General features: G+C 42.0%; 3 protein-coding genes across 8 annotated transcripts; 2 read left to right on the forward strand and 1 right to left on the reverse strand.

Annotated features, from left to right (window-relative positions):
- Positions 1 to 7: 7 nt before the first annotated feature.
- il1fma (interleukin-1 family member A) lies at positions 8 to 10,792 on the reverse strand. Its single transcript, XM_034528995.1, is given in 9 exon segments — positions 8 to 434; positions 1,465 to 1,479; positions 1,481 to 1,599; positions 1,714 to 1,839; positions 2,306 to 2,690; positions 3,141 to 3,237; positions 3,882 to 3,994; positions 4,191 to 4,359; positions 10,391 to 10,792. Coding segments are annotated over 8 exon segments (1,191 nt in total). The 5' UTR covers positions 4,308 to 4,359; positions 10,391 to 10,792; the 3' UTR covers positions 8 to 215.
- Positions 6,098 to 11,630, forward strand: zgc:113276 (uncharacterized protein LOC553748 homolog). The gene is made up of 10 exons (XM_034563219.1): positions 6,098 to 6,326; positions 7,189 to 7,379; positions 7,478 to 7,693; positions 8,118 to 8,197; positions 8,231 to 8,451; positions 8,692 to 8,813; positions 8,912 to 9,151; positions 9,227 to 9,388; positions 11,144 to 11,233; positions 11,363 to 11,630. The coding sequence occupies exons 1-10, from the start codon at positions 6,098 to 6,100 to the stop codon at positions 11,531 to 11,533; spliced, it is 1,722 nt and encodes a 573-aa protein (XP_034419110.1). The 3' UTR covers positions 11,534 to 11,630.
- Positions 11,631 to 12,735: 1,105 nt separating this feature from the next.
- pir (pirin) lies at positions 12,736 to 26,015 on the forward strand. 6 transcript variants are annotated; one of them, XM_034556993.1, is made up of 10 exons: positions 12,736 to 12,959; positions 14,100 to 14,218; positions 14,303 to 14,395; positions 17,193 to 17,273; positions 19,531 to 19,737; positions 21,396 to 21,480; positions 22,679 to 22,723; positions 24,247 to 24,329; positions 25,417 to 25,483; positions 25,611 to 26,015. In XM_034556993.1, exons 2-10 carry the CDS (start codon positions 14,126 to 14,128, stop codon positions 25,727 to 25,729), a joined length of 873 nt encoding a protein of 290 aa, XP_034412884.1. In that variant the 5' UTR covers positions 12,736 to 12,959; positions 14,100 to 14,125; the 3' UTR covers positions 25,730 to 26,015. The 6 variants fall into 6 exon arrangements, with proteins under 6 accessions (XP_034412884.1, XP_034412875.1, XP_034412893.1 ...); XM_034556984.1 differs by having other exon boundaries at positions 12,736 to 12,883; XM_034557002.1 differs by having other exon boundaries at positions 12,742 to 12,855.
- The last annotated feature ends 69 nt before the right edge of the window (positions 26,016 to 26,084 follow it).

Consider the following 26,084-nt stretch of genomic DNA (forward strand, 5'->3'; position numbering starts at 1 on the left):
TTGAAAGGTCACCATAAACAACAAAATAGATTACATGCTTACACGCACACAAAACATTTTTTAATTAGATCTAGTTGTATGATACATATCTACACACTTCTGCAATAACAGAATTTGACACAGTGACGTGTTTTTTCTGTCACAGGCCCAGGTGGGTCAAACTAAAGAACTCCTCTCATGTTTGTCTTTCCGGCACGTGAATTTGAATGGTAAACTTAAGTCTGAATGACGAAGAGGAACGATTCGTTCCCCGTCCCTCCATCCAGGGTTGCCATGGCCACTAAATCGGTGGTGTCTATTTGGATGAACCAGCCGCCGTGCAGCGCTGACTCAAACGTCCGATGTTTGGTCCCCCCGGCCTTCATGTAGAAGACGAAGGAGAGGGCGCCCTCGTCGTTCTTGGAGATCTTCTTCAACCTCTGCTTCTCGCAAGTCTGCAGCAACAACAAAGATGTGGACATCCGTCATGAAGAGGACAGGTGGCTCTTTAACATCCTGGCAGAAAGGCGGTGACCGAATACCTGCATAATAACTCATGACATTCCCATCAGCCTCCGCATAACTTTGTGTTTAGTGCTTATTAACAAATATTAGCAATGTCCTACATTCAAAACCTTACTTCAGTAAAAGTATGCACTGTAAGTATCATCAGCAAGATGGTGAGTAAACATTATACCTGCAAACATTAACAAGCAAGCATTATGTGAGCAATTAGCTAAAACCAGCGCTGTGCTTACGTACAGCCACACAGAGCATGACTGGAGACTTGCCACTTAACACTTAATGACATTATATATTTTTCAGAGGTTGGAGCGAGTCATTTCTGACAAGTAGCTGAAATCCCAGATCAAGTTCCCAATCCTACACTTTGGGTTTTAAATGATATGTAGATCCTAATTCTTCACCAAATGCACTTGTCCGAACCTAAATAGTAATAAACCATGGATATCGCCTGATAGAGAGACACATGCTGTTGTGCAGTACATTAAATGGGACGAGGACCGTTTTCACGACATTCTGTGACCTTAAAGAATGCAAACATAAGAGAAAAGGACTCTTCCTTTGTTTCTGACAGTAACTACTTCCCTCTTTATCTTGTGCCGCTCTCTTTCAACAGATACTCATGAGAGAAACTGCATCCAAACAAGTGCTGCTGATCTTTGACCCGCTAAATGGATGCTAGCCGTAGCATGTGCCCATGTTTGTGAGTATTGCCGCTCAGCCAAACAAAGATTATTTTCACTTCAGTTAGTCGACGAGATTGAGTCATTCAAGTGATGTTGTCTGTGTCCAAGTATTCATGAGCCTTTTCAGCTGCCAAATGGTAGTCCATGTAACAGTTTGGTTTTAAATTTCAGGAAAGCCAAAAAGTGTCAACCTGTTGGTCACTTTAGAGCAAAAGTCAGGTCGATGCATGTTAAATCTAACTATGTGTACATGAACTCACGCAGTAGCAGTTATTACCTCCACTTGTAGGAAACACCCTGTCCCCTTCCTTGCAGCACCGGAGGAAGCAGTTGGACTTGCTAAAGTTCAGGACCACGGGCTGTCCTCTGAAGGTGAAACTGGTTGACTTGTAGTAGTAAATGGTCATCTCCTCTGGACACGAAAGAAATGAAAACAAACAAGTGATTTCACTAATCAATTGAAAACAGAAATCCAAAACAACATTTGTGATGACCGTAAATGAATCTGCTGCTCTGAATAACAAACCTGGGTTCGGTGAAGCATATATAGCCTTCTGTGAGCAGAGACCTCTGAGGTATAGATGAGACGGCAAATGTTCGATTGCAGTGTTCAATGACTTTAGCAGACGTAAACATCCACCTCCTCTTGGAACTGGACACAGGGACACAGGGAACAATCAAACAAAGGGCATGGAGCTCCTAGTTCGTAACCCTTTGGTACGAACAACAAGATTGAGGGTGATTCATCTCTCACTACCTATTTTATCTGTGTATGAATACGTTTTACCAATAGAAGGGCGTTGCACTGCACATGTCTCTGCTCTCTGAACTTTTGACTGTTTCCTTGACATGTATGTATGCCCAAGAAGTCAACTTTTCATGAAATGGTTTATTTAGCTTACAAAAAACAATAATGGAGAACTTAATCCTCCAGTTTTTCTGAATTCCAAATGCAAATCTTTGGAAATTATCTCTGGACTGTATTACTGTATTTTCTTTCCTCTGTTGAAATAGAGATCCTGATGTCAGTGAGGCTATCTGTATGAATGTACAATAAAATGTAGAACAAATTAGACGGATAGAAGAGAAGATCGTAGACTAAAACACAACTTACTCACCGAGCATCACCTCGCTGGATTCTGACACCATGACAACTTCATTAAAGGTACATCCTGTGCCCTTACATCCCTCCTGACAGGGGCTCCGGTTGTCGCAGCCCCTCCCGCTCACCACGGAGATGCTGGTCTTCGTCATGGATATGATGAGCAGATCCCCCCTCTCCCCATTCTCCTTGTTTTCAGGTTGGCAAACCTCCTCCTCTTTAGCCCCTCCCCCCTCTCTCTCCGCCTCCCGCCCCACTTCATTCTGCTGCAGGTCTTCCTCCCTCCTCATCTCCATGCTGAAACTGAGTACTGTGGATTCCTTGGAGAAGGGATGTAAAGTGTCCTCAGCTGGGAAGACCTGCTCAGTGTGCTCTTTCGTCCTGCTGGCCTTGTGCACCGTCTGAAGACCGGAGGGAGGGGGAGAGAGGAATTGGACGTGTGTCTGAGTATTTAGTCCGTGTTTATTTCTGTCTGTTCTCCACCTTAAAACACCTAAAAACACAGTTACTGTCAAAGTGACAATGTGTGTGTTCGTCCTCTGGTGAATAACAAGTAAAGTTGTTCACATAGATAGTGTCACGTCAGCAACATTCACATTCAATTTCATGTCTTCGTGTATCCCAATCACAACACCATAAAAACAGCGACAATTACCATCGTGAAAAGACTTAACATTAAGTCATTTTGCATGTGAATTATGACAACCACATGTATATTTAGTCCAACAATATTAATATTTATATTGTATAACAAGAGTCTGGCACGGTGGACTATTCCACTAAAATAATGAGTGACAACGGATTCAGAAAAATAAACTAGTGTGCAAGACTGTGTCAGCCAATGAACTCACCAGCATTGGATTATCTGTCGCTAAGGACTGTGCCAACTCCTCAGGTGTGAGATCCTGCAGGTCAATGCCGTTTATCTGCATCAGTTTGTCTCCTCTCCTGGGAACATAAATGAAAACATTAAAGGCATGTGCTTTATTAAGGTGTTTTAATTGTAATGTTAACAAACTGTGTTATAAGCCATTAATTAGGGAAACTCCATCCATCTGTGTTGCTGTAGAGAGCGACAGAGCATCTGGATCACAATCCATTCATTACAATTAAAAACTCTCTTAGAGAGTCAGAAAAGAAGTTATTCAAGCCCATGTCAACTTTTATTTCCTGAATCAGCCTCTTAATTTGAGTGATGGGGTCCAACATTAACATAAATTGTTCCGCTGAAGTTGGAAGTTTTGGTTATTTCACATTTAATAAGTTTGTATTTTCAGTGTCATTGTTTCTAAAGACTAAAAAGTGATGTCATATTTCTGTATGCCAAAGTTTCTTTTTAATATTTTCTTGCATCATGTTTTTGATAAAGTAATAATAATTCTCGTTTTCAAATCACATTTCTTTAAAGCCCTTTATGCTGTTGTTCTTATCCTGTGTGTTATATATTTTCCATTTTTCTTTTTCTTACTAGATTTATTCAAAAGCACTTTGTGGTCTGTGCTTAAAAAGTGCTCTTCAAATAGAATCCTTCTTCTTGGGGTTTTGTGTGGTTTGTTTCATAATCCAAAACAAAACAACAATCTGATCAATACCTGGCAAACGCTTTGTCGCACGCCCTTTTGTACTTCACATTCTCCACTTTGTACTGGTGCTTTCCCTCGTGGACGTGGTGGACAATCAGCACGCCTCCCTTAACCATAGAATCCTGTTTACGGACAGATAGGCAAACTTTACACATCAACACAATATACGCAATCACATCTTTTAAAAAGCATCCCATATATATATATATATATATATATATATATATATATATATATATATATATATATATATATATATATATATATATATATATATATATATAGCGGTGCTCTGTGGTAAAGATTTCTGTCACCCACCTCCAGATCCATGGTGCTGCCGGTGTCCGTTGCTGGTAAAGCAAAAGACTGAAGCCGTCCCCAGGGAACGCGCTGGCATTTAAAAGCCCCCAGTGCGTCTGTGCTTCCGCTTTGCATGAACAGAGGGGGAAGTAGGACTGAGAGGCCACTGACACTGATGGATGTGGAACTGATGTCAGAAGAGGAAGTGAATGAAGATTGGTACAATGAAATCGGAGACTCGATGTATTATTTTTTATTGATCTTTTTTAGTATAAAACAGAAGTTGAGGAGAGAGTTCATCTGTTTCGGTACCTGGTCCACCTGTGATCATTCTGTAGCACCAGCAAAGGTCTCACTGAGAAAAGCTAGAAGCCAAGTGATGTTATCTGACTCTCACGCTCATTCTATACTGTACTGCATGTCAAATAGAACACTTCTTTTGTTCTATTACTGGATGTTCACTTCTTGATTTTTAGTAATACCTATAAAGTTATTACAGGAAACAGAAATAAGAGGAAATTATGGTTGATCTCACATTAAACATAGGAACTAGGGGAAGGCATGACTTCCTATGTGACAGTAACTGTAGTGGATTTCAATGTATACGATGTGTGGTTCAACAATGTCCTAATTGAAAGGAAGCAATCATTAACGGCTCTTCACAAACTAAAATAGCCATTTTGTTACTTTTTGGCTTCACATGATGTCAGGCTGGTATTTTATTAAAAGGTGAATATAGTAAACAACAAATGTTTACATAGCCTTCATGTTTTACCTTTTTTACTTTGATTTTATTAAATGTTCTCTGTCTAAAATTTTTATATTACTACTCGTACTAATACCACACTGAAAATACCCCAAAACAAAAAGTCCTACATTCTAAACCTTACTTCAGTACAAGTGTGTAAGTATTATCAGCAACATGTAGTTAAACTGTCAAGTACTCATTATGAGGTCAACTGTTCCCTGTCTGTGTTTTACTATTATGTACGATATCTCTTTTGCATTAATGTGTGTGTCGCATTTTACGGCTGAAGATGTTTTCAACTCCTTTATTTGCTGTTGGTTAGTTTAATCTATATTAATGCATCACGTTCTGTGGGAACCATGAAGAGAAATGGCCCTTTTTTCAGCTCGGTGATGATTCATTTTCCAGCTGATCCAAAGGGCCTTTTTACATTTATTTAGCTTAAGAAGTAGGAATATTTCCTCTAATTCTAATTTTTTTTTAATTAAGTAAAGTAGTTTTAATACTGGGATGAGCTGTGCTAATATTTAAACAGGCACACTCACACTCACACACACACACACACACACGCACACACAAACAAACACACACTGAAGCTATTTCCAGTCCAGCTAAATCTGTCGGCTCTGAGGTGGATTGAGTTACATGGGAAGCACACGCCACTGTCGCAAAACCTTGAGGTCTGCCACCGCCCAGTGCCGCACATTTCCACCGTCTCAGAGGCCGGCACGCGGTGACGATCCAAACTCAAGCAGGTATTGTGAGGCACTGATCATAAACTGTATACACGATGTGCTGCATGGGCCCAGAACAGTTTCATTATCGTAGCAGCTGAAGGTGTCGAGTACCGTTGACCTCTGCAGTGCATTTCACTTGGTTTTACAGTTGGATGATAAAGTTTGAGGCACTTTCATTATTTCAACCAATCACACACAGCTTTGCTACGAGGTGTTGTTTGAAATGTGTCGTTTTAATCTTTAGTAATAATTCATAGAGTTCATTTCATGAATGCTGAACTGAACACTCGAAAAAACGGTCATCTGAGAAGTCAAACCGCCATAGCCTCAGATTGACTCACATGTGATATTTTAAGGAACTGTCTGGCTTTGAAAGTACAAGTAACCATCACAACTACAACAGCACTGCCCTGTCTGTATTGTGTCTGCGTGTGTTTCAGATGGGGATACTCGATGTGTTAATAATAGGGGGTGGCCCTCATGCCTTGACCCTCGCCAGCTTGCTATCCAACCCTGACCCTGATCCACACTCAGACCTCGGACATGACTTAGCCCTCTCCTCCTCCTCCTCCTCCTCTTCCTCCTCGGACCCTTCGGGGCCTCAGACAAACCCAGAAACATCAAACAACAAAAGCTGCGGTGGCAGGAAGAAGAGAAGAGTCGCAGCTGGTACCATGAGCTGGGTTTCACTCACTAAATCATATACTACATATTTACATAAGTTGAGAGTTTTGACTTATTATTGGTCAAACATTGCAACGATCCAGTTTCTAAATTGTGAGAATGTTCTAATCTCTTGGCTCTTATGCAATACTAAACTCTTTATGTTGGGGTTTTAGACTGTTGGTCGAACAAAATTAGATATTTTGAAGATGTTAATTTGGGAAGATTCTGAAGGATATTTTCACCCGTGTTCTGTAAAAAAACAAAAAAATGTCCCCAACTATTCAGAAATCAACTCTTTGAGAAAATAATTAGCAGATTAATCGATGATGAAAAAAAAATCACAAGTTGCCACATAATGACATAAATGGGGAATTTTTGCATTACCAGTCAGTAAGTCAATTGTTTTGTTATATCTTTATCTAGTAAGTCATCGCTTCTTTTTCATTTCTCATAATTCATACTTAAAATTCAGTTAAATCAGTTTGATTTACCTAGTCATAATTTAAATTCTGAACTAGTCACACAAATTATGAACAAGTACAACTATCTCATTATTTTGAGAAATCATTTGAATTGAGTAAATCACAATATTTTTTCATCAGCTTCTCTCCTGACTTACTTTTGACTTCGGCCTGTCGATCCTGTCCGGTTGATTTTCCCAGCAGGAATGAGTTTGCTATCAGCTTGATATTCAGACTTCATTCATTCAATTAAAAATGTTATTGAACCCGGTTGCATCACAAAGAAGGCACACAATAAATGGCTGATCCTTTGTCACTGTTCCCACTTCTTCATTTTGACATAAATGTGACGCACCACAATCAAACGGACTCCCAGTTCAATGTGTTTTGCTCTCTGTGATTAGTTGCAGGCTCGACACTGAAGGAGCGACCAGACAAGTCAACGATGTCAGAGAGGGTCCACTTCCCCCCGTTGAGTCTCCGTGTGGTGGATTCTTATGGAGAGTGGACAACTCTGTGGGAGAGCCAGTTCACAGCTCTGAACATCCCTCATCTGCGCTCACACACACTGGTGCACACAGACCCTCTCAATAAGGTAGAAGCACAACCAACTTCCCCTGAAGTAGAAGCCAGGAAGGTGCTTTTACAGGATGTAAAGAAGCAGGTGTGTGTGTGTGTGTTTTTCTTTGTCAGAAAGCCCTGCAGGACTTTGTTTTAAAGTCGGATCGCTCTGCAGAGCTTCACAGTCTCCCAGACCAGGTTTACATTCTGGACGAAAACGCATTTTTCAATGACATGAGGCTCGGCAGGAAAGAGAGGAAACGCCTCAACGTCACTACAACACTCAAGAAGAGTTTATCCTTCAGTCTGCCAGGAACCAATCTAAGTGTGGATTTCTTTAAAGATCAGGTTAGACGCAGCATATATTTGTGGGTGTGTGTTCTGAAATCTGAAATCGAAGAAAGAACAGATAGAAATATATAATCACAAGCTTGCATTATACAATACTCCAATGAAACGTGTCACTTTAAAGGTGCTTTATATGAGATTGGGAGCAATTCTATTGCCTTTCAACACCTCTCAACATGTCGACTGGCGAGCTGGCGGCAACAGCTAATGGTGCTAACAGTGCTGAAGGGGTTTGCTGCTTTATCAATGCTCTTAATCCCGTACATTGCACCTTTAAAAAGAAAATCTTAGACTCGTTTGTTAAATATTTGTGTCTTCACTTACAGTAGATGGAAAAAATACGTGAACATGTTATCCATTAAGCAGCATGAGCACCGGGATCTGAGCGTTTCTATTTTCTGAGCTAGTGAATCTGAACATACAGGTGGAGAGATACAACTTGGACAAAGTGCTGCTGAAGGGAACAGTGGAGCACATCGCCCCCGTGGTGGAGGACAGGGCTGAGTGTGAAGCCAAGAGAGTGACCGAAAGGAAGAGGGTGAGGTATTTTCAAGTCCACCTTCAAGAGGGCATCGTCCTAAAAGCCCGCCAGGTCGTTATGGCGACAGGTCCGACCCGTGCCCAGATGGCAAACATCCCTTCATGGGTGAAAAGCATTGCAGAGAGCTACCCAGAGGAGCGCTTGCAACACACAGTGCACCTCATGCACCAGCTGCCAACCGCTCGGCAAAAACAGAAAGACACTTTTCCCACTCAAGGTAAGTCAGCTTTCCTCTGAGCATTATGTCACATCACAATAATACAGAAAAACTCTGCAGGGAAACAATATTTAGGCCTTCTTTTTCAGACTCAATGCCCATTTACTAGTGTTTTTTTTGTTTTTTTGCAGAATAATCAATAAAACGTTGCTTTCACCTGAGGTTTTTGATTTGATCCCCCGTCCTCGTCGCACAATTTTCCTTTACAAGTGCTGTTTGTGTGTGTAGACGTGTGTGTAGTGTGTGAGGCAGGGCAGAGAGTAATGGTAGTTGGTGGAGGTCTGACCAGCGCTCATGTCGTCTCAATTGCCCTGCAGCAAGGTGCCAGCCGTGTGACATGGGTCATGAGGAAGCACCTCCAGGTCTAGTGACAGTGTGAAGCTGCATGCAGACCATAACTGTAGATATAGCTGTCGGCCTCCAGCACAAGCGCATCAGGTCCTCGTTGTTTCTCCTGCAGTTAAAGCAGTTTGACGTGGGCGACGTGGAGAGCCTGGTGGGCCGTTACTCCCACGTGGAGCACGGCATCAAGATGGATGGCCAAGCCTACCTGAGGCAGTTCTACAATGAGCGGAGCCTCCACAAACGCCTGGCTATGATTCGCCAGGCGAGGAAAGGAGGAGCCGTCACCCCGGAGGCCTACGTCCACCTGCAGCCGTTCATCCTGAATGGACGGGTGGACATGAAGACGTACTGTCAGGTAGCGGAGCATGGGCGTGAAGTTGAGAGTGTGGTGAATGGAAGGTTTTTACATCAATCTCATGCGACTGTCCAGGTGAGTGAAGCCAGCTGGTGCTACAGGAGCCAGGCCTGGAGCCTCTCACTCAGCACTGGGGGCCACTGGACTGGAGATATGATCTGGCTCGCCACCGGCTGCCAACTTGATGTCGAACAGGACCCCTTGCTGTCTGAGGTGATGAAGGAATTCCACATTCAGGTGGGTCGGACATAACCACAACATGTTTTTTTATAATATATGTTGTTAATGTACTGTGTGTCAAGACGTTAGGATAGGGCAGGGGTGGCCAACTAGTCAGAGACTAAGAGCCACTTTTTTTTCTGCGTTACTGCAAAGAGCCACATCATACACATGGGTACACAAGAACATCATCTTTTAATCATGTATGCACGCATACACAGACCTCTGCTCAGCCAGATCTAATGAAAATAACCACACCAACATGATAATATCAGTAATTTTCAACAGTTAACATTGTGTGCACTGTCTCACACACACACAAACTCTCAGTTCAAACAAACAATAATAGAATAATTTTCAATAACATCTTTCTCTTACTATGCTGCTTAGTGAGACTTCTGGCATTCCTTATCTTGAACAATCCTCTTCAAATCTGGCTTGTATTCTGTTGTTGCCACTCTAAGCAATTCTTTCAAATGAGTGTCAGTCAGAACAGATCGATGCTTTGATTTGTTTGTTTCAGGGTAGAAAACACAGACTCGCAGACGTACGTTGACCCAAACATGGACAGTATCTTAAGCGCAGCTCGTTTGATGTTGGGGTATTTTTCAATTGGCACACTTTTCCAGAACTCAACGGTCCCTTCCCTTAAAACAGCTTTCAGTTGATCCTCCTCACAAAGGTCGATCATCTCCAACTCAGCCGCAGCCTCATCTGTGACGAGCGGGGCTTTCAAACAGTCTGTCTCCGCATTAAATGGGTCGACGAGGAACATAATCTGTGGTCTTTTCAGTTGTAGATCACAGAACCGGGTCACAAAGCTTTCGTGCAGGTTTGCAACCAGTGTTGCATATCTGTCTCTTTTCTTTTTCAGGGCGGCGCTGGTGACTTGCTCACTGGCTTTTAGCAGAGTATGAAAATGTGTTAAATCTCCCTTTTGAATATGCGCCTCGAACAGCTTTAGTTTGTTGACAAACGCAAACACACTTTGCACCAGGTCAGGCAGCATTTTTAACTTACCCTGCAGGGTCAGCTTCAGTCTGTTATGATGCAAGCGTTACGGTCTCCGAGTGTTTCGTAAATTTTTGGAAAAACTGCACCTGCTTTTCTGCCTGGCTTTTCAAAGCGACCAACTTGTTCTTGCGAAGTTCAGTCCCTTTTGGAAATTCCTGTTCGATGTTAGGGTGGAGTGAGCTGAAGTGACGCTGAAGATTTGAAGCTTTGAAATGCGCTAATGCTGCGTGACATATAAGGCAGATCGGCTTGCCATTACGTTTAACAAAAAAATATAAACCCTCCCACTCTGGCAAAAACGTCCTGTGTTCTTCTTCATATTTTCGTTTGGCTGTGCTTTTTTCCCCTGCCATTTCAAGAGGTAACTTGACGGAAATTGTTTACAACACAAATGATGTCACACCAAAGATTCTCTCGTCGCTCGTTTGACGTCACTCAAACAGGCTTACATGGTCAGTGTGCCATCTAGCTGTAGGGGGAGTGAATGACAGCGCCAGCCAAGCATTTTTGACGCATGTCATGTGACAGCTCCTGAAGAGCCGCATGAAACTAGTTAAAGAGCCGCATGAGGCTCGCGAGCCGCGGGTTGGCCAGGCCTGGGATAGGGGAACAAAGTTGTGTTTTGTTCTTTTTAAAAATGTTTTTTAATTACCTGAGGGATGCAGAGGTAAGAGCGATGGCATCATCTTTCATGATGTAACCTGAACAAGGCGACAGTAATACTAATAGTAATAATGCACTGGTTCTTCCTCCATGAAGGTGATCGATGGCTGGCCGTGCATATCGGAGAGCTTACAGTGGGCAGAGGGGTGCCCCTTCTACCTGATGGGGCAGTATACAGCTCTTCAGGCAGGTCTTCTGCACAGTGTTTAGTGCGCAAAAATGTCAACAACAGTTTGTACAATTGTTTCAGAGACTGTGTGTTGTTTATGCCTCCCCCTCACACACACACACACACACACATACACACACACACAGGTTGGACCTCATGCAGTCAACCTGGCCGGCGGACAGGCTGCCAGCATGCGAATCGCCAAGGACATCATGCGCCGTCGGCAACAGGACAATGAGGAGGCTTCTGAACTGAGAGGGGTGAAATCTAAAACCGAAGAATATATTCAACAGATGCAAGGCCTATTATGGCTTTAATGTTATTATTAGTCATCTATGCTCATGCTCTGTGTGTTATGTGGCCTATGTTGCCTTAATTAAATGGATTGGACTCAAATAAATGCTGTGAAACTGACTTTTTTTTGCGTGGGACTATAACAACTATTATATCCTAAATCTAATACAGATTTGTGTTCGTCTTTAAGGGCCAAATCAGTTGTTTTTAAACATTGATTACAAGTATATTCACGGTAGCCTATCTGACAACTCTGTTTTACATCACTGTTTACATCATGGCTGATTTAAGTGTGGTAGGTTGAGCTGCTCCACCTTCAGTGAGCCTGACGAGGTTCCAATAGACAACAGGTGTAGCTCATCCACACTCATGTAAACACTCAGGCTGCAAGGATACTTCCCCTCATTTCTGCATTGAGTTGATTTGAGCTTTTGTTTCTTTTATTTGTCTGTGTTGGTGTCTTGTATGTGGCTTGGAGGGCTGACTGTTTTAATGTGGAGGCCAGATTTTCTCTTTCCACCACTCCCTGGGTTGTGGTGGCTGCATTACTCACTCCGTGGATTCCGTCATTTTGTAATTTATTTTTCTTGCACTGCTGACTGTTTTGCCTACTTTCATTCTGTATGTCAGTTAGTTTTGAGGTGGATTTTTCCAAATGGAAGTAAAATGTTTCTATTTCCCATCTACCTCTGTTCAAGGCCAGCACTTGGTCCAGAAGGTGGGGGTCAGAGGCCTGTTGAAGAGTGCTGTGTTTGCACCTTGCACTTTGTGTGTGGTATTCATTGTCATTTTGCATTGGTCGAACCTTCCCTTACATTTCCCCAGCTCAGTAGCTACTGTCCCTCAACCCCCTGATTGGGTATTTCTCATTATATTCAATAAACACAATTGTTATTAACCTTGGAGGCCTTGTATCTGCTTTCATGTGCCCTATGAGTTCAAATGACTGAGCTACTTGCATCTCACTTCCCACTGTGAACATGTCTTTAACCACGCCTCCTGACTTCGGCTTTGTAGCCAAGTATAGTTAAAAGAAGAAATGCCAAATGTCATATCCTAGGGGTGCAACACGTGCGCAGTCAAATCTGGTAAAACCAAAAAGTGCCGCAAGGCCTCAGACACCCTGCGCAGACACCAGATCTTCTTATGTCTAGCACCTTCTGCTGTAACCCCTCCGCAATTCTAGCTCCAGTTACACTGCGCATGCGTCAACCCCCACGGCTCAAGAAGGCGTTCCAAACTTGAACCAACAAGCCTTCACCGCATCCTACCTGAGCAGGTGAACGAGGCTGCAGCCACAACAACAACCCGGCGGACAGAACCGCGTCGTGACTTGTACTTTGAGGTAGAAAAACGGAAGTTATTCGTGCCAGGTAGGAGTTGATTGACACAGTGTCGGTAAGCAGAGGGAGAGGGCACAGCAACAGCCGGCCACATGCATCCTTTAAGGTCAGAACAGCTAGTATTGGTGCTGCATTCGCGTGGCTGTCAGAATAATCGGGAAAGTATCTACCGATTTGTAAAATTGACGTGACGTGTTTTTAAGGCACATCTCAAATGTCGTGTCCACGCTGTTACCACGTTACGACCCAAACTTGGGAACACACCCAAGTCGGAAGAACGGGTTAGTTTATTATAATTATTATAATGTGCTTCTAAATTGTTCCCGTGTCTGTGCCGAGTACAAATTATGTTTTTAATATTAGCTTGCATGGCCTTTCCATAACTGTTTAGTCTGACATGAAGGAACACGGGCCTATAATGAATAGCTAGTAATTAGGCACCCTGCATTTTTGAGAAAATATAAGGACACATGCGCACCGAGCGGAGACAGAGGTGATGATGGAAATGAATGCAGGGGGAGTTGTGAGACTAAGGCGTTAGCGGAAACCGCTCTGAGATCAGCTGACAGCTCAGCTGACCCACTCGCTGTTGTGAGCACTATTTCATTTGGGAATTTTCCCCAAACAGTTTTCTTCACCCTCTGTCCAGTTTGGGCCATTTTTCTTTCTTTTTTTTTTTTTTTTTTTTACAAGAAAGACTTTTATAAATAATCCGTGAAAACAATTTAAAGGTTGAAATGCATTTAAGATATCATTTTTGCTTTGAGAACACACACGTATACAATTTGAGATGTTAAAGAAATGAGAGAGAGAACGCTTCCCTCGCTTCACCCACTGCATGCTACTGGTTGCACTTCATCAGTGTCAGTGAGGAGGAGGATGACAGATGTACATTTTCTGTGTCATATAAAGCATATTAAAAGACTGTAACGGTAATAAAAGGCCAAATAAATGTATTTACCATGACTATTTATTAACCATAGTGCTCAGTTGCTCCAATAATTCTGCTATAGCCTGTCAAAAACGGCAACATCAAATTATAGTATTTACTCTAATGTTGAATATTTTAAAGACATTTGATCGTCAGACCAGTTGTCTTGCTTTTTAATCTCAAAACGAGTGGGCTCAAGAAAAACATGGATTTGTTGCCTCAAAACAACCCCTTTTTCATTATGCTCATGAATGCCTTATTGTCATTGTCTCTGCCGTTAATGAATATGACATGGCATATTTTATGTTTCTGCAGTGATTCGTGAATCCTGTACCAGCGCAATGCATGTGAGGAAGGTGGAAAGGACAGTTCTCAGCGTGGAACAGTCGGAGGGAGTGGGCGCTCGTGTTCGCAGGAGCATCGGTAGAAAGGAGGTCAGCATCTCACGAGCTAATCAAACCATCAACACGACAACTATCATTGTAATAAACGCGATACCATTCATATTTTATTTCCAGCTGAGAAACCTTGATCCTTTCCTGATGTTGGACGAGTTCAGAGTGAGCAAGCCGGCAGGTTTTCCAGACCATCCTCACAGAGGATTTGAGACAGTAAGAATATTCATGTTTAAAATGAATAATTAAATGACATGCTAGGCGTTCCAACCTGGAGCAGCAAACACTTGGATAAGAAGGAGAAAGTTGTGGAGCCTTGGTAGCTGACCTGATAAAGTGTCAACTACCAAGTACCAGTTAAAGTGCATTTTAAGAGTGAATGTGAGAAACTTAAATCTTTTGTCCTCGTTTCAAACTCTTAATGCTTTTATTCTCCTGACCGAACAATTTCAGCCGTGGTGTCTGAGGTTGTTTCTGGTTTCTGTACATACAGTCCACTGATCAGTCGTGTAACACATCATCATTATTAAAACGTTCTGCAAAATACCACATTTAGTTTTAGACCAAGAGATTATAAAGCCCCTTGAGGCTTTATAATTGGCTCAATAAAATGAATCTATTTGACTTGATTTGTCAGGTCCATCTGTGAGAATGTGCTGTTCTTCTTTGACTTATGTGATGATATAATCTGAATACATTTGGTTTTGGGGCTATTTGATGAAACTTAATGTATTAATAATCTGCAGATTAATCAATAACTCTCTTATGATAATATTATTTGTAAAAATTCAATTGTTCATCTCAACACATTAATGGTAAAATAGTAGTTTTTCAATATCCCAGTACAAAGCCGCAACATCTGAATGTTTTCTAAACTTATTTTTCTAAACTAAGGACATGATATTACTCGCCACAAAGAAGAATCTAACTATTGCAGTTACACAAGATAATTCCCCACTAATCCCTCAAAACAATATAAAGGTGCTGAGCAGGCAAATAACTAAAAGATCCTAACTACCGAAGCACAGCACCAAAAGCTTTCACTGAGGGGTGAAATACCTACTTTGATCAGCAGATGGCGACAGCAGTATCCAGACAGCCACATTACCACTTGCTGATTTACAGTATTTAAAAGAGCCCACAGAAAGCCAGAGATAAAATATGTGCTGGTTCTATTTAGTTTTCATGAGCTCAAGTTGAGGCCAGAAAGCTTTGGGTTAAAATCATATCATGAAAACTCACAAAAAGGTCCCCTATTTTGAAAGAGGACGTCTTCTTTTGTATTCTTTTTGGCATTTGAAATGAATGTATTCTGTCTCCATCAACGTTACTGACACGTTCATTGTCCCAGTCTTTCATTAACATTTAATTTAATCTAATAAATGTGTTTAATGCAGTATTTCTCTCCAGTCTATGCTAATTCTAACAAAGTAGACCTGGCTTCTGTGTTGACACAAACATATTTAAAACCTACTCATGTAGTACAGCTGCCTCTCCATTTTAATTTCCCCGCCCTTCCTTTCCTGCATTTTGTCATTTATTTCATGTCTTTATTTAATTTATAATAGTGTTGAAAATGAATTACACATCATTTAATTGACGAGGTCAAGATTGACAATTGAAATAACTTAAACATCTTAAACCACCATTTGCACTTGACAGACTCATTGGTCAATTTAAAAACTGAATGATTTACAAATACAGTTTCAGCTATTTTGTCGCGACCTTTCAATATCTATGATGTTTATACTTGATGTTGTAACAGAATTAGTTGGATCACGTTGACTTTAAAGCCGCACTCATCAAACAACAAACCGTCCGTTTCCCTGCAGCTCTGCCGAGAGTTGCAGCACCTCGCGGCTCTCTTGCCCTCAACGACACTGTTTTCAGCTGCGTTCATCATAAATACTCTCATGCATGACCTGTACACGATATCAGCAGCAAACAGCAGACACAGTTAGAGAACGGTGGAATGTAGTGCACTATTTAGCGGCTACGTTGATCACATGGACAGAAACACGACTCCAAATTAATAATAATGTCACTCTGGTTTTGCTCAATGTTCTCCTGCTCTGTTGGCCAAATTAATTATTGCTGCTTTTAGGCAAATTACATTTGAGCATGTGTCTGGAAAGTGAATAGTCACAGAATAGGTGCAGTAAGTGTTGTATGGTATTATGCACTTTTTCATTTCATTGCGTCTTTAGAAATGGACAGCTTTTTGCTTTTGCCGGCACTCTACTGGTTTCTGCCCTGCATGTATAAAGTGGGAGAATATCTGATTTAATTCACTTGGAAAATGGAAACAAATAATGGAAAATATAATTTACTCTTATTGAGGCCGAACCACTTAGTGATTGGCACATTTTTAAAAAGGCTTTATGAATAAATGTGTCACATGTTTTTTTTTAAATTTGTTTTAATGTAACTACATTGATGAATTGATCAGGATGTGTCTTTAAGGTCAAACTTTAAAAACCCAGAGATTGTCCTCAGATTGACGTTTCTCCCAGTGTATTTGAGTTGGCAGATGCAACTTAAATCTCCCGGTGTGGGCGGACAGACTAGGCTACACTCCCAGCATGCCTTTCAGCAGGTGTGTTTGCTCACACTCGCATAACTTTTGAAATCACACAGCTGTGGAGACAGATCACAGGCAGCTCACTGCAGGAGCCCAAACTTTCCTCCCTTACACAGATGTTCACCTTTGACCCCGTGACCCGTCACTCAGCACTTCCCTTCCTGTCCAGTCTGACCACTCGGGCGGGGAAACGAGCGCACACATGCTTTTAGTGTCGAAGCAGCACTCGTTTAATGGCTCATGGCCTGAGTTAATTACACCTGGAACGCTATTTCACTGAATGCACTTGATGTCAAAGAAGTGGGCAAAATAAGGCTTCAACAAGATGAAGTTGAAAAAAAGGCCCCAGTTCTTTACATTTGTTTTGAAATATAACTAATTACTAAGTCTTCTGCATGAGGCTCTACATAATGTGTGTATTTTCTCAAACAGGTAACCTATGTTTTAGAGGGGATCACGGCCCATGAAGACTTCTGTGGACATTCAGGACAACTGAAAGCTGGAGATCTGCAAGTACTGCTTCACTTTTTTTTTTCTTTTTTTTTACAATTTATATTGTTTATCTTTTCTGAAACCATGTTTGTCATTTTGGGAATGATGCCTTCCCGCCGAGAGTTAGACGATAAGATTAACACCACTCTCATGCTCGTACAGCAAATATGAACCTACAGACTGTTAGCTTAGCTTAGCACAAAGAATGGACACAGGGGGAACAGCTAGCCTGATGAACTCCTACCAGCACCTGTCGATCTCTCATTATATCTTGTTTGTTTAATTTGCACAAAAGTGTAAAGGGACAATTTTTTGTTTCATGTGCAGTTATGTTCAGAATCATTTTCTTATTTCCCAGGACTTCGCAGTCCCGACAAGACTCCTGGAAGTTGTGCCCGGCCAAGGAGATAGCTCTTTGTGCTAAGCTAGGCTAACCAGCTGCTGACTGTCATATTTACCGTACAGACACGAAAGATTGATCAATATAACTCTCAGCGAGAAAGCAAATAAGCGTCCATCCATCCATCCATCCATTTTCAATACTGCTTATCCTCATTAGGGTCGCGGGGGTGCTGGAGCCTATCCCAGCTGACATAGGGCGAAGGCAGGGGACACCCTGGACAGGCCGCCAGTCCATCGAGGGCACATGTAGGGACATACGACCATTCACTCTCACATTCACACCTATGGGCAATTTAGAGATCAATTAACCTGCAGCATGTCTTTGGACTGTGGGAGGAAGCCAGAGAGCCCGGAGAGAACCCACGCTGCCACGGGGAGAACATGCAAACTCCACACAGAAGGACCGCTCCGACCGGGAATTGAACCCGCGGCACTCTTGCTGTGAGGCGACAGTGCTAGCCACTACACCACCGTGCAGCCCACACATAATAAGCGTATTTTCGCAAAATGTCAAAAAATTCCTTTGAACTTTGCCACTACTAAAATAGCTCAATATAGCAATAAAATTAAACCTTTCTCTCTTTTTCTGATCTTAGTTTGCGTGCTATCTAACAGTGTGATCATTATCGGTCTAGTCCTCCTAATAGTAAACTAGAAGCAGTCAATCCACTTGTTATTTACATGAATGAAACATGCGACTTAAGCCTATCGGCATACGCATATGCATTATAATGTTGTGCACTCCCTCTAATTGGATACCATGCCCTGTGGGTTGTTTCCTGTGTTGTTTTAAAGTAGTAAAGTTACACACACAGGCTGCTGACTCGGCTTCAATCTGCAGCACAGTTCAGCTGAATTCGCTGTAACCCACCATGTGCACCATCCGTAGGCTGGGGAGAGGACGTCATGTCAGAGCTGCAGATGCTGAAACAGCTGCATGCCCGTGCTTCAGGGAAAGCTCAAACGCTTTCTCAGATTAAAGCCGTAATGGAGGCGGTGAAGACAGGAAAACCAAGAAAATGTACAAGTTTGAAAACAATTTGACATCTGTGTATATGTCCATTTTAGAAAGGAAACAAATCCAACTTAAATATATGACAACTGTTACTTATATAGTGAACCATATGAGCAGAATTATTTTACAAGCTGTATCACAAATCGTAGGAAAATCTACATATTTTCACAAACAATCTCACTTTTTTTTTTCTGACTTTATGTGCTGGCAGCTTATTTCCAAGTTGGACTGCATAACTGTTGGATTTTGTTTGAATCACTGATTAATTTCACTTCAAACGCCGCACAGATCTGGGCTGCCTTTGTTCTCTGGTTATTATCTGCATGTTTTATTATCCGGTAAATAAATACCCAGCACAACGCAACGACCAAACCACATGATGAATACTCAGAGGTCAGCTGCATTGAAGCATTGGCTTTGAGAGCAGATTTCCAGCTGGAGAAGAAGCTGTTGAACTAAACTTCTTTTCATCCAGTTTGTTTCAAATCGTTACCTGAAATCAGCTCACACGTTTCAGAATGTATTCATGATATCATCATCTGATGAACATATCTATATTTGACTAAAAATCACTTTGAAATCCAAACCGGTGTTTTTGCATAATATAGCAGATTGTGTTTAATACTGCAGGGACTTTTTTTTAAAGGTGATTAAATTTAAAGAGGGGTGGACCAGTCAACTGACCGCCATCACCTCGCCACATGCACGGCTAATAAAACCCTTCCCACCTCCGGTGGTGGGAAGTGTGTGCGTGTTTGTGTGTGTGTGTGTGTGTGTGTGTGTGTGTGTGTGTAAGTGTGTATATGTGACATATGTGATTGTGTCTTTGGTATATTTTAAATATGTCTCCTTGTCCACCAGTGGATGACTGCAGGACGAGGGGTGGTCCATGCTGAGATGCCCGTGTCAGAGGAGCCAGTGGTGGGCTTACAGCTGTGGGTGAACCTGCCCAGTCGAGACAAGATGGTGGAACCAGCGTACCAGGAGCTTAAAGGCTCAGAGATCCCCAAACCCAGCCAGGGAGGAGTTACAGTCGCTGTGATATCTGGAGAAGCTTTGGGAGCAAAGGTGTGTGTGTGTGTGTGTGTGAGTGTGTGTGTGTGTGTGTGTGTGTGTGTTTTCATAATTCACCCACAGGGTTGTGATGTCACTGCAGCATCATTAAATCAAGCCACAGAGAGAGAGAGCTTTGAACATGAATATCATGTTTACTTTACTTTCCTGCCATTGATCTCATCGTGATTGTGCATTTGGTGGATGCTTGAGGCAAAACGGAAAAAAGGACAAACAATGACATAAATGCGCATGTGTGTGTGTGTGTGTTTACGTGTAAACTTGTGTTATTACACTTGTGACTGTTAGTGGTTCGTGTGGAGACTGAAGTGAGGACTGATGACGAATTCAGGCCTGAAGAGAGGCTGAGCGTGAGAGTAAATTAGACAAACTATGGTTTGAATTGTGTGTGCGTCACTGCAGGGCCTGAGACACTTAAGCTATAAAACCTCTGGTTTAACATAGGTCATTGAACACAAGTAGCCTTTTCCTCCTGTAAAAGTCTTACTTTAGTTATTGTGTTTATTCTTTATAAAGCTTATAACAAATAAACCTTATTTTTTGTTTGATTTGAAACTGACTTTCCACTATTTTTAGGTCCCCTGTGTAACTATATACACACATATATATATATATATATATATATATATATATATATATATATATATATATATATATATAAGTTGATGTTGCAAACTTCTTTAGCAAGCAGCTTTTTTTTTTTTAGACATCCAGCATTTATGGAACAGCATTATTATTCACCTTGAGTCCAATATTCCCTCTCTTTTAGCACTGTTTTGGTCTCCACCAACTTCTAGGATGAATATCTAAACACTCCACTTTCCCCAGCTGGCCTGTAACTGTGTGTCTGCTCTTTGATGCTGGGCAGCTAGGGCACAGAGTGATTTAAGAGCCCTTTAGACAAGAAACGCTGCCCGCTATGTATGGAAGACACCCAGTGAGAGTGAACCGACAACAGGTTCATGACGTAACGATTGTTGCTGTCTGTGATCTGACTTGGTTGTCCAGTCATGTGATGATGCTGCTATTTGACCCTGCGTTGGCTAAGTCTCAATTTCCAAAGAGATTTTAATCTCATGTGTCATTCCAAAAAGTTGATTACATTTCAAGTAACTTGCCCTACACTGCTTAGTTGTGCCAATAGGTCCCTTCAAATATTGACTGTGTTTATTGTATTCTAGTAGATGACAAGAGCAAAACAGCAATTAATGCAGGTTTCATTTCCTTAGCCATGCTCACTTTCCCACGCCTGTTTCCGGTTTTGCAAAGTTCTTCTTTTAGGTCATCTCAACGTTTCACTGACTACATTAAATAAAAAAACATGATGTACAACGCTGACTCGTGCAAGAAGCGTAAGCCATGGAAACTACCACTAATCGGTCGTGACGTTGTATCTGAAAACCCCTGTGATTCTTAGCAGGTTGTGAAATATGTGGGTAGCAACAAAACAATGCAGCTTTCCGTTTATTGTTCACAAACCATCTGCAGAGCAGATGAAATAGTGGCGCCTGTGACGGTCATGCTCATTTGTTTACAACTCGAGAGTCATACAACATGTTGAAAGTGTGTGTGTGTGTGTGTGTGTGTGTGTGTGTGTGTGTGTATGTGTGTGCTAAAGAAAGTGAGCATATTCTGACTTTCCCCCCCTCCAGTCTAAGGTCTACACAAGGACACCAACCCTGTACCTGGACTTCAGACTGCAGACAGATTCCCGGCATGTGCAGCCGGTGCCCTCAGGTAGGACATTAACACATCATTCATCTGAACACATGACATCTGTTGCTTCTGTCCATCCGGGGAGAGGGATCCTCCTCTGTTGCTCTCCTGAAGGTTTCTTTCCCTTTTTGGAGATTTTTTGGGGGGATTTTGTCCCGATCCGATGTGAGTGATGGGACAGGGATGTCGTATGTGTACAGATTGTAAAGCCCTCTGAGGCAAATTAGTAATTTGTGATTTTGGGCTATACAAAATAAACGGAATTGAATTGAATTGAACACCAGTGTGTGCGTGTAGAGGGTTAATTTAATAACAAAAATGCCTTTAAATGCCCTGAAAGGACGCTTACACGCCAGCATCTCATGGTTGTGTCAGTCAGCTCTTTTTGGTTCTTCCTGTTACTGACAAGAAGTATCCTCGCCATGAAACAACCCTGTTTACCACACACCGTATTGAATATAGTTCTCTTGTGGCAGGACACTGAACAATGAGTAACAGCATAATGCGTACATGTTACACTTGTTAATCAAATAGAAATCAGACACATTAAATGAATGGTTAAAAGGAGGCTTGCTTTCTAAATTCATCACACTCTCAAAACTTCTCAAACATCCTCAGTGACATGCTCAGTAATTAATTTCACACAGTGTACTGTGTTTAGCCTTTTTAGAGGTTGCATCCAGAACGATCCTGGTCAGAAAACACAAGGATCACATTAGGTTTGCACTTTAGAAATGTGAACACAATGTTATCAGCGCTCATAAACAGTAACATGAAACACCTCTGGGTTGGTAAAGCTTGTAAAGCTGTTTGAGGACACGACAGCTCAGCGTTTTACATCAACAGAGAGACGTGGAGGGAAAGAGAGCATTACAGCACAATAAAAAGGGGAAACATTTCACATATAGATTATGAACTTTGTTCTCATTTGAGATAACGTGGTCAAAAGGTTTCCGAGTTACACTGCAGAGACATTTAAGGCCGACGACAACATTTACATCATGCAGACTCTCGTGGCCGTGCAGATGCAGATGCAGAAAATATAAGCTGGGCTAAATATTGTCTCATCTCTTCTGCTGATAAAGTTTCAGGGGTATTTTCAACTTTACATTTTTCTCTTCGGTAGGCGTTTGTCGTTTCGGGAAACACGTTAATTCTGTTAACCAAAAACCTCTTCAGACAAATACGTTAATATGAACAATGTGATTGTGTTTGACAGGATGGACTGCGTTCATCTACACGCTATCAGGGTCCATTCATGTCGGTGAGTTTTGTGTGGTTAATGTTCGCCCCAAAAGTCCCACTGTACACTCAGTTTATTTAAGCTTTGCAGCATTAACAGATTATGCTTTATTTCCCCTTATTACCTTTATAGTTGGGTATGTGTGCTCTTTTCAGTCTGTTTGAGGACTCCTTCACTTTCCTCCCTGCTCTTCATGCTGCCATATCTACGTTACAAATATGTGTGTGATCTCAGTCCAATAGCAACTTCCCTTCTACGCCCACCCAAAAGAGCCATGTGTTCGACTCTGAAGCCTAATGGTTTCATACTGTAGACCACAGTAGCGCGCTAACTTTTTACCTTACACACACGTTAATAACTACGTCCCTTTGAATCACTAATGCCGTTTGACATTATACTGCAAAACACTGCATTTCCTACTTCAGGGAATTCCCCTCGCATGAGAAAGAACCCCTTTGACAACAAACTCATTTTCAGAGGCTTTCTTGGTTTGTTGAAACCTGTTTTCAGTCAGACATCCACTTCTTTTCTTTCATAACATTTGATTATGATTTGAGTATTATCCACCGTTGATCTGCAGGAGCTCTCTCAGACTGGTCATAATTGCCGGGGGGATGTTTTGATGGCACGAGAGGATGCAAATGGCTGCAAAGATTAAAGACGTTTTTTAATCTGAAGTCTCCAACTCTAAATGTAATCTAGCCAAATCAGGACCAGCTGTGATCAGCGTCTGGCTTCCTCAGCCTCTAGTGTCAGTACGGTGTGTGTGTGTGTATGTGTGTGTGTGTGTGTGTGTGTGTGCGCGTCACAGCGTGCAGGTGACACGGGTCATAATGTCTGAAAGGTGCAGGTGCCTGTACTTCTATTGAACTCACAGGGGTTTTGTTTGTGAAACTACTCCTTAATGATGCACATGTCGACTCTGAAGCAGCAAGCAAGCTAGTTTTCGGTGAAACGTTCAATAGCAATTACAATGAGCTGGTTGCACTTCCATTTCCTTTTCAATTGGCCATCAAGACTTTGATCCGACTGGACCAATGTTTTGTTTCCCTAAGTGAGGCACTGCTTCTCCCAGAAGTAAATGGTCTGTATTTGTATGGCGTTTTCTAGTCTTCCGACCACTCAAAGTGCTTTAACACTACATGACATCATGTACCTATTCACACTAACATTCATACACCGTAGGCACAGCTACAGGAGCAACTTGGGGCTAAGTGGCTTGCCCAAGGACACATCGACATGGACTAGCAGAGCTGGGTATCGAAATACATCCAAAAGGGCTCAAAAACAACAAACCTTTGATCCTCTTAAATAGGATGTCTATTCATTGTGAGGGGTTCGACGTGAAGAACTCTCCCATCTCGAAATGTCCCTTAAATTCACAGTAGTAATGTGCAGTGTCATGTGTTTTAGTTAGACATCAGCGTATTGTATAACGAGACGCATTGTTGAAATGTAAGTGGTACAGATGAGTGGTATGTTTTTAAATGAAGAGCTCCAGTGTTGCTTAAAGGTCAGAACTGAACCTTTCTGGTTTTTTCAAGGCCCAGATGAGGAGCAGCAGAAGGCGGAGCCTCATCACACCGTGGTGTTGGGAGACGGAGACTGCGTCAAAGTAGAAAACAAGGTGAGAAACTTGAGTTTGCTGTTGTTCAGTTAGGATTTGATGACTCACTCTTCATCCCCCATGCTGAGCTCCCCCCCCCCCCCCCCTCCTCTTGGTTAGCTTATCCCTTCACACTAATGTGCCACGTCATTTTTGGTCTTCCTGGTTCTTTTTTTTAATCTCTGCTCAGCCTTTGGAGATTGGCCTCCATTTGAAGTCGCCCCCACGTAATTTCACTGATGATGTTCTTGCCTTGGTTTCTTGTCTGTTTGAAATATGCTTCTGCCTTATCGAGTATTCCTTCGATCCTTTTCACAAGCTTTGGTTTAATGCCATCAATCAGAAACGTCCATGGTGGCTCTTTTAAAGGGAGGTCTTCGGGTTTGAAAGTATTTCCTTTGCTCACCTACATCTTCATATTCAGACCACTGTTGGTTTGTTTGTTGTTCCCAAATGAATCAGATTCATTCAACTTGTATTCAGCTGGTTTTGATGCAACAGCACCACTGTGGTTCCCAACCTCTTTGTTGTGAGGTGTTCATTCAAAAAGTCATATAGAGGCTCAAACCTTAACCAACTTTAAGGCTTGAGCCACTAGGTGGGCGAATCGGGAGAACATGTCTAGACGCGCGATCCGCCACAAACAATTCCAATGTCCAGGCGATGTATATCTTTTTACCTTTTATTCCGCGATAACACATTACCGACTTGACACGAGCACGGTCAAAACTACTGTGCTTCCCATCCATCAACACACCTGTTCCCATTACCTGGCACTTCCTTATATGCCCTCCCCAAGTGCATGTGCCACCCTGTGCTCAAACAAAGGAACTACATGTCCCCATCCACCCAGTGCTTCCCCCAAAACAACAAACCCCATTTTGGCTCCAACAAGTCCCTTTCTCTTCTCAGATTGTTTAATGTGAACGTTTCAGTACCTCACATTTCATTTTGTGTAACCTTTCTGTCACATAAATGTTATTTTCTTTCACAGATTTGCTTTTGCTCCTATTTGGGGATCCAGATCACTGATTTCAAAATTACAAATGAAAGTGTCCACTTCACACACAGACTAAGATGACATCACTGCTTGTTATTGCCTCCTCAGGGCTCTGAAGTTTCCCATTTTGTGCTGATCGCTGGGGAACCGATCAAAGAGCCTGTGGTACAACGGGGTACGTCATGTGTGTCGGCAACAAGTCATTACACAAAAGAATTGCTTTTGTCACAAACAGAACTTAATCAGTACTTGTAATGTAATATTTTCCCGTGTGTGTGTGTGTGTGTGTGTGTGTCCTTCAGGTCCGTTTGTAATGACCACAGAGGAGGAGATCAGACAGGCTATCAGTGACTACCAGACTGGCAGAAATGGCTTTGAAAGGGCCATTAACTGGAGGTCCAAGATCAGAGACTTGTTCTGAACACATTGCACTCTCGTCCCTGGTAAAAAATATCAGCCACACTTGTTTGCTGCTATAAAAGCATATTTAAAGGGATATGTGTCTTTGTTTAGCCTTTACTTTAACTTACATGTCCAAGTGCTTCATACCTTGTTGTTTGTACAGTAGTATGAAAATATAGCACCGCTGCTTTGAAAGTCTTGCACACGTTGTTGTTGTTATGAGGATAATTGTACAAACTATTAAATGGCCAGTGTGTAGCATTTTTTTGCAGAAATGGAATACCATATTTTCAGGTGATTATGCATTAAAGAAAACCTACTTCTAATAAGAATTGTTGCGTTTTCGTTACCTTGAAATTTGCTCTTTATATCTG

This window comes from Cyclopterus lumpus, chromosome 3, assembly GCF_009769545.1.
Source record: "Cyclopterus lumpus isolate fCycLum1 chromosome 3, fCycLum1.pri, whole genome shotgun sequence".
In the NCBI taxonomy this organism is placed as follows: Eukaryota; Metazoa; Chordata; class Actinopteri; order Perciformes; family Cyclopteridae; genus Cyclopterus; species Cyclopterus lumpus.